At 34.1% G+C, this 12,736-nt stretch overlaps 1 protein-coding gene across 3 annotated transcripts; it reads right to left on the minus strand.

Moving 5' to 3' along the window:
- Positions 1-2,115: 2,115 nt before the first annotated feature.
- Positions 2,116-12,531, minus strand: LOC147409526 (chaperone protein dnaJ A7A, chloroplastic-like). 3 transcript variants are annotated; one of them, XM_086429903.1, is made up of 9 exons: positions 12,364-12,531; positions 11,919-12,156; positions 9,064-9,228; positions 7,675-7,819; positions 7,430-7,487; positions 6,070-6,112; positions 3,498-3,546; positions 3,319-3,399; positions 2,116-3,233 (listed from the first exon to the last, which is right to left on the minus strand). In XM_086429903.1, exons 3-9 carry the CDS (start codon positions 9,168-9,170, stop codon positions 2,379-2,381), a joined length of 1,338 nt encoding a protein of 445 aa, XP_086286029.1. In that variant the 5' UTR covers positions 9,171-9,228; positions 11,919-12,156; positions 12,364-12,531; the 3' UTR covers positions 2,116-2,378. The 3 variants fall into 3 exon arrangements, with proteins under 3 accessions (XP_086286029.1, XP_086286034.1, XP_086286022.1); XM_086429908.1 differs by lacking the exon at positions 12,364-12,531 and adding an exon at positions 12,262-12,283; XM_086429896.1 differs by lacking the exon at positions 11,919-12,156 and having other exon boundaries at positions 12,364-12,530.
- Positions 12,532-12,736: the final 205 nt, after the last annotated feature.

Consider the following 12,736-nt stretch of genomic DNA (forward strand, 5'->3'; position numbering starts at 1 on the left):
TTTAATGATACCCCTCCACTTTATCTTTTCTCTTCTACACCATAGAAGATGTGGATATGCCCAGGCAAACTTTAGTATATTTAATAAATGGAAAATTACTTAAAAGACCCTAGTGGAGGGATCTTTTTGTAATTAGTCCCTAAGTTTTGGGCTGTTGTTTGATAGTCTATTTAGTAAATTTTTTTATTTTTTAATGATCTCTCAACCTCATCTCAAGATATAATATTTTTTGAAATATCCAATTACCCATTTTTCATCTTCTTCACATACTTAAATTTTCCAACAATGATTCCAATCATTTCCGACGATTTTTTATCATGAATGACAAATGAAAATGATATATTTCTAAGTGTGAACGTTTAGATGTATTTTTCAACTTATTTCGATGATTTATAACAAACAATAAAGAATGAAGCTGAGATTCAAAAAAATTTATACAATGTCTAGCTCACCACTTTCTATTGTCAACTCTTAACACTTTTTATTTATTGTCGAGCTCCTCAATTTTTATTTATTGTCGAGTTCACCGATTTTATTTATTGTCAAACTCATCAATTTTTATTTATTGTCGAACTCACCAATTTTATTTATTGTTGAACTCTCAACTATTTATTGTTGAGTTTCACAATTTAAAAAAAAATGTCAAACTTGACAATAATAATGTTGAACCGAAAATAAAAAACGGTAAGCTCGACACTTGTAAAACCCACTCATTTTTTGTTTTTTGAGTTTCTCCAACTAAAATACATGGAAAAATCGACTAAAAACTTGGCATAACAACTTGTGTAGATGATTTCAGACCAAAAGAACCATCCTTGATCGATTTTCATCCAAAAACAAAGCAAAATTTTGAAGAAAAGAACCCTAATATTTTACATACATTGTTTGAGAACTAGATGCAACATGTTATACTACATGAGATACATTGTATCATATCAATGTATCTCATCTCAAAAGGAAGGTAGTGTTGAAGAATAATATATGTAGCAATATCAATTAGGCTATTCTACATTAAGAAATATTAATAAATTAGAATATTTACATTAGGCTTAATTTATTTATCTTGGTTGATGTAATCCCTATTAATATCCTATCAAGATTCATATAATATTAATCCAAGAATACTCTGTAAAATCAAATTTCTTTTCGCAACTTGTGTAGATTGATTTCAAACCAAAAGAACCATCTTTGATCAATTTTCTTCCAAAAAAGAAGCAAAAAAAATTTGAAAAAATCATTTCTTCTTCCTTCTCAAATCCTTTCCATTGGAATGAAGTTTCCGATACTCGACTAGAACACCAAAACTTCAATTTTTCTTTGGACGAAAATGGTGAATTAGAAAGATTATGGCAGTTTCGACATTTTAATCATAAGTGATGTTTAAAGTGGGATTCAAGGATTGATTAGAAATAAAAATTTTACTAAATGAACTATCAAGAAAAATTCTAAAACTTGGGGACTAATTAGAAAGAAATTCCTCCGCCAAAGTCCTTTAAGTAATTTTCCCTACAATAAAACACAACGGTAATCTTTCCCCAATGTTTATCCCCTGTAGAGAGGGGTTCAGATTCAATCATGCGAGCATCCTCAAGAAATAATTTCAATTTTATTCCCTTGTCTCTCTTTCCTTTTCAAGAATATCCCTCTAACTTTATCATATTTTCTCTTCTACCCCTCCAATAATATCCTTCCAACTTTATTCTCTTCTCTTTTCATTTTCAATAACACCCCTCCAACTTTATTGCATTTACCCTTCTACTCCTTTTCCAATAATACCTTCAAAACTTTATTGTCTTTCCTCTGTTACCCCTTAACCCCCAAAGAGGATGACCGTGCCATAATTATGCACCCAAGCTCTAATATAAATGTATCTCTATTAAATTCACTTAACTCCCTACCATTAAGCTCACAATTCACTATAATCCACCAATCCAAAATGAACCAAACCACAAAATGGATCAATTCTTATCAGTATAGGAGCAAATTCAACAACTAAGATCTAGATCGGTCAATAAAGAGAACCAAAGCCATTCTGTTACTGTCCAATTTCTATTTTTGTTACCCATTCCCGTTTCGCAATCATTTCGACCACAACAGCCACTCTGGAAAGAGACGGATTAAAAGCAGCTCAAGGAAAGCCTCTTCTCCTGAATATAGCAATATTACAGTGCAAAACTTACACAAATAAACCTACTATTCCAATGATTTCGCCTACTATTCCAATGATTTCGCCCCCCATGAAACCTTATTGAGAATACAGTATATGTAAATCTTACCCTTTTGCATGGCCATTAATAATTCAATCACTCTTACAGATGAGAGAGAATAAATAAGGAATGTTCAAGAGATACTCCCTGAAAGTGCTGGCATCACCATAGCTATCTTCTAGCATTTGTAGTCTTCACTTTGTTGAGGTTGGCGAGCTCTTCAATCAGCTTCCTCTCTTCACTGCTCAACCTTTTCGGTATCTCAACTTGCACGCGTACCAACTGATCACCCCTCAAGTTGCTTTTATTGAGTAGAGGCACACCTTTCTTTGCCATCACAAGCGTCGTGCCAGGCTGAGTCCCAGCTGGGATCTTCAAATCAACCATGCCATCCACTGTTGGAACCTTCATTGTTGTCCCTAAGATTGCATCAATGTAAGACACCTTACACGTGTAGAGTATGTTGGTGTCATCACGTTTGAGCACGGGATCCGGGATAACATCAATAATAACAAAAAGGTCTCCCGGACCCCCACCTCTCCTTCCAGCATTACCTTCCGATCGGACCCTCAAACGGCTACCCGAGTCCACACCCGCCGGAATTTTCAGACTTATTCGCTTTGTCCTCCTAACTCGTCCATCCCCACCACATGTGTTACAAGGTGTGGACAGTTCCCCCGTTCCTTCACAAGCCGAGCACGTCGTTACTTGCTGAAAGATTCCCAACGGGGTCCTTGCTGACGAGACAACCTGACCTTGCCCCCCACACGTGCTGCATTTGGACGAGGTGGTTCCGGGTTTAGCACCTGACCCATTACATGTGCCACAGCTCTCGAGCCGGGTTATCTCAATCTCTTTTTCTACCCCAAAAATTGCTTCCTTGAAATTCAAGACGAGATTGTAAACTTCATCCTCACCCTCCATTGCTCTATTTCTTGAACCTCTGCCTCCACCCATGCCCATGCCGCCCATACCTCCCATGCCCTCGAATAATGACTCAAAGAGATCAAACGGGTTGCTGAAATCCTGTCACGGGGAAGAATCTCCTCTGTTAGAAACTATATGGTGAAGATATTAAGATAAACAGAGAAAGAACTGGAAAGGAACTCACCCCCATGCCCATACCAGCGCCTTTCAGACCAGCCTCTCCATACTTGTCATATAAGGATCGTTTCTCATCATCCGACAAGACCTGCAGAACATGTTATATGTGTTAAGTCAACCGAGTCTAGCAGACCTGCCTTGGCTCAACCATGAATCAACAAGAATAAGTTGAAACTAGACTATCACCTCATAGGCATTGCTAATAGCCTTAAATTTTTGCTCTGCATCAGGTTCTCTGCAATGTAGAACAAAAATGTTACTCCCCATGAATAAAAGTAGGCAACTAAAACAACAAACCTATCAGGGTAATATAAAGATAAATTAATCAGAGAAGCAGAGATAGAATACCATGAAGGAATATTCTTCAACTAAAGAGCATACTTGGTCCTTTGTATATGCTGCATGAAAAAATTTCTCTATTGCCGCAATTATCTCCAACACTGACAAACTTGGCAGTGCTCAGAATTTTTATTTTTATTTTTATTTTTATTTTTATTTGTATTTTATTTTTTCAAAGATGTAATATAATTCTATTAATATGAAAAGAAAATATTTGGTGGTCAAGCTAACTAACCAACACAAAGAGAGCCTTAATAGTCTAGGCTACAAATTAGCATCCCATTTGGGATCCAAAAACATCTATAAGGTTGACGTCTAAAATACCACACGTTGAGATCCTCACCAAAATTGAGTCCCTCTTGAAACTTCCAACCCTATCAAATGTGGCCTTGGATTTGTAGGTCTTGTTCTTCAGGTGAGCCATATGAGCAACAAGCAAGGTCCGTCACTTCCAATGTACAAAAAAATTCATCATTTTTAACATCCAAAACCTCAATATCTATCCAAAAGTCATGAAAAAGTTGTTGTAGGCTTCGAGTGAGCTTTCCAACAATTCTAACAGTTTCCCAACAGGATGTCTGAGTAAAAAAGTTACTCCATTAGATATTGTGATATCTAGGCTTGGCGATTTGGGACCATTGTGCATATGTTCGTCAAGGCCTAAGAAGACTATTAATCATCGACCATCACACGAGATTTTATTTTCTTTTTATTTTTACAGCACAAGTTACCCTCTTAAAAAAGTGACCCTAAATTTTTTGGAGATTGGTTGTCTTCACCGGATAATTTATGTGTTGAACTTCGTGGTTACTCGTGATCAATGAACGATAGCCAAATAATGGATGGTATGAGGAAGATTTGAATGATAATAGACGATGTGTTGTCATAGTCATCATATATGGGATATTCGTATATAATCCAAGCCTCGCTTGCGTCCTTCTAATCCATCTCTTTATGTTGATTGCATTTGCTTCAATTTGTTGATCATCACACATTGCTTAGGAAGAAACTTACTATGACACCTAATGATGCTCATTTTATGTAAAACCAGAAAACCCTGTTAGAAGACTGAAAATAGCCTTCCAAGGTGGACAAATAAAACAACAAGCCAGTCTCTACAAGTGAACCCTAAGGAACACCAAGGCTAACCAATGTTAGCAGAGCTTCAAAAGCTATCAAAAGATCATTAATCAATCAAGTCTCCTAACATGTTCTCATTAACCAACTATTTATAGGAAAAAAAAATCTTAAAACCTAATTAAGACCTAAGAAATAAATCCTAACCATTAACCTATAATAACATAATAATATTTTTCTAATAATGCCTTTAATTTTTGACACTTCTAGTATATTATTTTTTATTAACAGAGGTTGTCCCAACCCTGACAAGGAAGGACTAATCCCTTCGGTTGCAAACAATCACTCGCAAACCACATGCATAAGTAAAACATCTAAACCATCCAAATTTGCTAAAAAATCATTTAAATAGTTGTAACTCTCTTAACGAGCTCTTCATCGCATCTAATAGCTTCCTAATTGGATGTCTGAGTATCCATTAAGCATCAACTACACCTATACATCGTGGGATTTGAGAACATGGACCTCTTTCCCCGCACCTGTTTGTTGAGGCCTAAGAAGACTTGATCTTCAGTCTTTGTACGAGATCTAAATTTTTAACTGCATCAATTTGTTGAGACTTATCAAGAGCTTAACTTGACCATGAAAATGGCCACGTCTTCCATAAACTACTAAGAGCGTTCTTCAACTAAACAATGGCCCTTATCATCAATTTCCAATTTTTCAACTATTTTGTATATTCTTCATTATTTCCATCATATAATCCAGCCAATAAAAGTACCAGAATTGACCAGTGTTAATCTGTGACTGCTGTGTCATCTCTTTTAGGTTCAAAGTGACCTCTGAATCCACGGCAGCATTTAAGAAAATGCCCTGGAGTTGGCCTTAGAAGCAAACCCACTTAAGTAGAGAACTCTTGGCACTCCAAATCAGTATCAAGTAGTGGTTGAAATTAGAACATCAAGAACAATGGAACAGTGACTTGAATTGGTGGTAAGTGATCGACTTGACCATCAGTAGAGGCCAAGTCAAGGTCATGACTTTATGATGAAATGCAGGAAATATATTCATAGCAAACACAAATGAAAAAGGCACATAAAGAAAGGTAAGAATATCATTAACAATTATGAAAATAGAATTGATTTGTCCATTTGTTTCTAACTAACATACATAACTTCCCTGATATTTCCTTCTTGTAGTATATCGAAGAAAAAAAACAAGAGAATATTAAAATGGCCAGTCAAGAAGAGATCACTGTCAGTGATATTGCTACCCAAAGCATCCGACAACCAAAATATCTTGAACACAAAATATGCAAACAATAAACTAGCAATTAACTCACTTGTTTACATCTGGATGATAACTCCTAGCAAGTTTCCGATAAGCTGTAAGATCCAAATCATGGTACCATTAAGGTCATATTAATCAAAGAATAATTGCAGCTTATTGTAATATCAACAGCTTCATTAAAGAGATATTAAAACACTTCCATGCTCATCTAATGTTGATATTCTGGACAAAGAAATATTCACACAAAGAACAGTTTCTTCTGGACTCGGTAAAGGAATTCAGGAAGGATGCACTAACAACTAAATAAATATAGAGAGAATAACCACAAATTTCCTTGGAATTTTGTCAAGGAAAAAAAATCCAGGGGTGGTTAAACTGCTGGTCTGATGTTCCTTTTTAAGGGATTCATTGGGAAATTTGAGGAAAAGAAAAAAAAAAAAAAAATATATATATATATATATATATATATATATATATATATCAAAATAATTAGAAAACTTAAATATTATAAATATGGAGTCAGGAAATCACCAATCTTTCTACAAAACATTGGGAAAAACTTCAGAAGAAAAAAAAATCTGGGGATATACGCTGTTTCTGACAAAAATCTGAAAGGCTTATCCTCTTCAAAAGAGTCAACAAAAATATCAAAAGATAATGTAGTTACATGAGATACTTGTGATAGACATCCAGATAAGCGAGCCCTTTTCAATTTAGTGAAATATTATGAGAACTTGAGAGGAAGCCAGTATTAAAGATTTTGTAAATGGAGATTAAAAAATAACCATCTTTACGGTATGCAACAGCAGAAAGCGATTTCAGAAGCAGTAAAAAAAATTGGGATAATCATCAAGTTATAAAATAGCTCAACAGCCAAATGGGTATTAAAAAAACAAAACTCTTAAAGTGATCCTTTCCTAACACAAAAGAAATGAGATTTTGTATTACTAAGAAGTCGTAGACTAAACTATAACAGAGGAATGTGACCTATGATAATAATAATAATAATTGAGATAGAGGGGACTGTCTGTCCTCTCTTTTTCTTTTCTTTTCTTTTTTTTCCCTTTTCCCCCTGAAGGCAAGGTAACAACTGGATTGAAGATGAGAACATATAGAGAACAAAATTGAAATAGGCCTTTGGAAGTTCATAAATGAAAAGGAAGAAAACAGAATATCCAATACAAAAAATAAAAATAAAAAGTATAGCAGGGAAAACTTGCACTAACAGAGATCACATCTAAGCAATCCCTTTCCCATTGACATCTGATGCATTTATATCCCAAATCCCAGTTAAACTTTAGTGTAAGAGAACTGATTCTTAAAAGGAACATAAAAAAACTTAGGAAAGACAATCACATACACAAAATTAAATAACTGTGTTGCACACAAAGGGATCAGAAAACTGTACTCACCACTCTTAATTTCAGATTTACTGGCATTTTTTGATACCCCAAGAACAGAATAGTAATCCTGTACAGGATAAGTTAGTACATGACATTACTAGATGCAAAGATGTGGATGTCAGGGATCAGTGTGTGCATGGGCGTGGGTGGGTGTGTGTGCGTGTGCATGTGTGTGTGTGTGCGTGGACACCAAATATTGCTTACAGCATGTTCTTATAATGAAGCAAAAGGGAAGCCAAAATGTATATGCTCACACTGCTATCAGCTCTAACAATAAGCCGAGCTCCCCTGCGGCACTGTGGATTTAGGGATGATCCGATACTAAACAATGCATGCAAGGAGTCTTGAGAAAACAAGTTTGAACTTGTTGAAGCTAAACATCTCATCTTGCTTGAAACACTGCATACGGAATGATGATAAATATGAAAAGTTAATCTTAATTGCATAAATCTAGTATTCTGGACTTACATATCCAAAAAAATTCAACCATTCACAAGTGACAGAGAGAACAGAACGGAACAGTAAATGTGCACTGGAGAGTCTGGAAAACAAAACCAAGAGACAAGACGATGCCAACAGCGATTAATACTTTTCTAATTCAGAAAATTTTCCCGAATCAGTTTATAAGAAAATTTTCTAGTTATAGGTCTATAGTATGGACTTGTACCCAATGACATAAATGAAAATGTGCTCCCAAGAGAACATAGATTGGACATTACCATTAAATCTTGAAATATCATTGACAGAAAATGAACCAGGAATTAGGGCATCAACTGGTGCAGGTCAGACCCAAGATCCAACTGTTTCATACACATTTTGACATGTTTGGAACTTAGAATAAGGTCCTTTTTTCATAAGTATAAATTTATTAAACAAAAAGGGAGAAATGGGAAGCCAAGATGGCCACCCTACAAAGTGAAGAGGAAAACAAATGGGAAATAAAAGGGCAGCAAAAAAACAACAAAGATGTAATCAGTTGGCACATAATTCATCCCATTTGAACATAAAATTCTCACAGAAGACCCATTTAAATTCATCAAAGATTTTAGTCTTCACAAAAATAAATCCTATTGAGGACAAGATAACTTCTTGCAATGAGTGCTCTTTCCATTGAAAATCTCTGCAATTCCATATTGACTAAGGCTGGACTTAAATCTATGGGATATCATCCAAGATCAGTCCTTGTATACACTATGTAAACATGCATGACATGGAGATCCAAAATCTACAAGCGCTTCTACGTCAGATCTAAATCATGGAATATGGATCCTGGATGGAAAAGATTCCAAGTACCCACCTCCCAGTGAAAATGCAGATTATATCCCTTCTCTTTCCTTTTTTCCTTTTCCCTCCTTTCCTTTTTTTGGGGGAGTGGGTTTAGTCAGTAAATGAAATTAAGTAAGGGGCAAAACCCCAAAAACAAAAATATAAGAGTACGACCAAGTGAGAGAGGATCTCACTGGCAACTTCTTCCCTATTTCCATTTCTCCCTCTATATGATAAACTTATTCCTCCACTGCTAGTCTTAAGGTGGTATTATATTTTTTTAGTACGAGCGATCGTTACACTCTTTAGTGTTACTTTTTGTTCATGGAATTAAAATTGGAGAGTCAGAAGTATAAAACCATTGAGGCATCACTCACCCATTTTGGGACACCAGAATTTTGTTTGTGATGGAAGATCTTAACATAAACTGAGGCTGAACTCCCCACCGGGCTACCCATGTACTTCCACAAGATATAATCGCCATCCAAAATTTTTTTGTAGATGAAAAGGGCTTATCCGGAAGTTGAGTCCTTAGTGGCCTCCTGCAAATTGAGTATTATAGATCAAAATATTAAGAACATAATAACCTCGAATAAAAAGAGGAAATAAATGTGGATAAAGACCAATTTTTTCTTTTAAAATATAGGATCCACATCATTTAAATGACTTTTCAGTAAAAGATTGCTCCATTTAAAGCAATGTATTAAATTTTGGTTACAGTACCTATCTCAGTCAACTTGGAAATGGAAATATTTCGATCAGCATGGAAATTAATATAGCTTTCATGGAAATAATGGAAATATGCGAATGATGAAAATTTTGTATACTTTCATTAAAACTATAGGAAATGATAAAACCAATATGAAATCATATACATAAATCATCAAAATAACAATTTCAAATTAACTAAATACCTTAAAATGTAAAACACTTATTAAAATGAACAAACTATTAAGTAATGCCTTCACACATTATTTTCTTTGGAGGTATAAGGGTGAAGTCCGAGTTTTGATCCCAGGTCCGTGGTACTATGACTCACATACTCTACCAACTTACTAAGTTCATACCTACTGTCACAAACCTACATTCACACTTTATTATATTTTTTTTATTTTTTAAATATGTATGAATAAATTACTAATTTATCCACATAATCAAAACAAGGAAGATTTTATGTGATTATTTATATTAAGTGCTAAGATGCTTAAAATACATCAGAATAAAGTAATATCCAAATACCTAAGTATCATACTTCATTTCTATTCATAGATGAACATTACTTGTGAGTTACAAGTCCTTTTCTACAAACCATTTATTTGTATCATTTTTATAAATTTTATGAATAGTATTAAAAATAACTTTCAAAAAGTATATTTTTTGTCAAAATTTACAACTGATCAAATATTTCCACAACAATCTTCCATTTCTATTTTCTATATCCTGGAATTTGGTTATTCCAAGTTGAAATTTGTTGTTCAGCTGAAATATTTTGTTAAATGAAGAGTAGTTTCCACGGATATATGTACAAAAAGAAATGGTCAATTGAATTTAGTGTCGATATTTGTGGAAACAAAAATATTTTAATATATTTTGTGTCAATATGTCAAAATTTAATAAATAATTTTGATAGTTAGAAACAATTAAACAAATATTATAACACATTTGATAAAACAAAACAAGGCATGTAAGATGTTGAATTGGTGATTGTTTCGTACAAGTCAATCAAAGATAATGGATATTTAATCAACAAACAGCTATAAATATTTGAAACCAATATACCATCACAAGTATGATCAGCCAAAGATGATGGCATGTGCCCTAAGCTGGCGCCTAGGCAAGAGAAAAGATTCACATTCAAATAATTCTTTGTTTTAAATAAGAGAACAGCGAATATTACATAAAAAGTCATTGTTCGCATTCCCTTTACTAGTTTATTAGCAAAACTTCTCGGTCTGAAATATACAAATATGATTGGCGAGACCACTCACAGGAACCAAATGTTAATTAGGTCAACCCTAAAAAGTGGACTTCATGGATTCGGCAATGTATCTTAAATGATGTAAAGTTAGACAAATTGTAAGACAATTACATGCTTTTTAATTAGTATTATAGCAAAACATTGTATGACGTCGAAAAAATGAATTTTGTCAAAGCCAGACCTTATTTTGTGTTGAGAGGTCATTTTAGTAGATTGTGGGGGCAAATTTATTAGGAAGTATTCTATTCACAATTGTCCACTTAGCTTAGAATTCCATATTTTGGAGAATGATTTTTTTTTTTTTTAAATGATCCAAAAATGTGTATTAACATGCTAACCTAGATCAGTATGCATTCAAATTTCTTATCAAAATTTTCTCCTTCGCTTTATAATCAATAGTGAAACTTGTAGAAAATAATAATCTTTCAAAAGTTATTGCAAATACAGATAGGGCCTGCAAATGGCAACTAAAGATTCCCTTTGTATAAATAACTGTATCTAAGCCCATTTCGTCTCAAATCCAACTTTAATCCCAATTTTTCTCTTCCACTATGCTAATTTTTTTGAAATAAAATATAGAATGAACTTTTTTGACAAATACCCAAAGGGATAAACAAGACTAATGATTAGAAAATATAGTTAAAAATAAAACATGGTTACGATAACAATTTTAATGAATTAATTTTTTGTTATTATACAAGCTATTCTTTCTAAGGAGCTTATGTTCTCTTGGAGCAAACTTTATAAGGAATTTAAGGGGGTCTTCTTTGAAGATTTCGTCGTGAGATGGGATAGGGTTTGCTCTTTGTCGAGAGAGTAATTTGTAGTTTGTATTTTGATTGTTGTTTGCTTTTCTTTTGTCTTGTTTCTTTTCTGTATTGGGTTGGTCCCCTCCACCCCCCTCGTTTTCTTCTTTCAATAAATTTATCTTTACCGATCAAAAAAAAAAAAATTTTAATTGAGTATAGGAATAAGCAAAGAAAGAATTTAAGAGGAAAATGCACAAAGGTGAAAATCAAAATCCCTCACACCCACGAGGGAGGAAATGAAAATGTGGCTAAAATATCTACTATTATTGGGTATTAAGTGGCCAGGATGTCTTATTCAACAAATAAACAAATATGATTCAGAGGAAATGAAAATGATGGGGATCGACGCCCGAGCTTTCTGAAAAATAACAAAATTAAAATAAATAACTGAAAAATTAAAATTAATACAACAACTTCAAGGGGGCATCAAACAAATCAAAACCACCTGATAAAAAATTATCCTTCCTTACTGTCTCCCTGAATCATCTCTTATTTGTGATAAATTTTCTAAATAAGTTTTCTGTCTGTTAGATTCTAAGTAAGTCTGCCTTCTAATAATGGATCCTTAACACCCAAATTAACCAAATTTGTCTCTCTGACTCAATCTATACCCTTTTAGACTATAATCCCATCCTCTTTAATAGCTTTTTCACAGATTACATTAGATGTTCTCCTCTGCTCATCTGTTATAGAATCAAATGAGTTTACAATTAGGGTTTAACAATTAAATGTAAAATAACACTAAATAAGTGGAGAAAATAGAATATAGTGAGCATCAAGACTCGTACTTGATCTTCTTTCTAGTGAGAATTTTAGGGTTTTTGTAAGAACCCTCTGTGAGTAATTGATTCTGCTTAACTTTGAGAGATAAATTGAAATGGACGACGAACCTGCTTCTTGTGCCTTCTGTTCTTCTTCTCTCCCAACTCTCTCTTTCTCTCTTTAATGTCCTTCTGTCTGTGGTTTCTAGGCAGTGTTGTTGTAGGCTTGTATCAGAAGAAACGCTCTCGGCCTTTGTCTCAAGGGCGATACGATGCTTCCAGAGACTGAAGTGAGGAGTATTTAGTCATTAGAATGTCCATAAGAGTGATGTTACGTCCCGGTACACGTGATATTGTGTCCCGGTACACTCCGTATGTATCACTTTATCACTAGGGTGGCAATGGGTCGGATAATATCCGCTTATCCGACTCGTCTTATTCGGGTATGGATTTTTATCCGATTAAGTTGGGTAAATTTATCCAAACATTTTTAGGGTTGGAT

Source organism: Akebia trifoliata, chromosome 2 (assembly GCF_017979445.1).
Source record: "Akebia trifoliata isolate Shusen 1 chromosome 2, ASM1797944v1, whole genome shotgun sequence".
In the NCBI taxonomy this organism is placed as follows: domain Eukaryota; kingdom Viridiplantae; phylum Streptophyta; class Magnoliopsida; order Ranunculales; family Lardizabalaceae; genus Akebia; species Akebia trifoliata.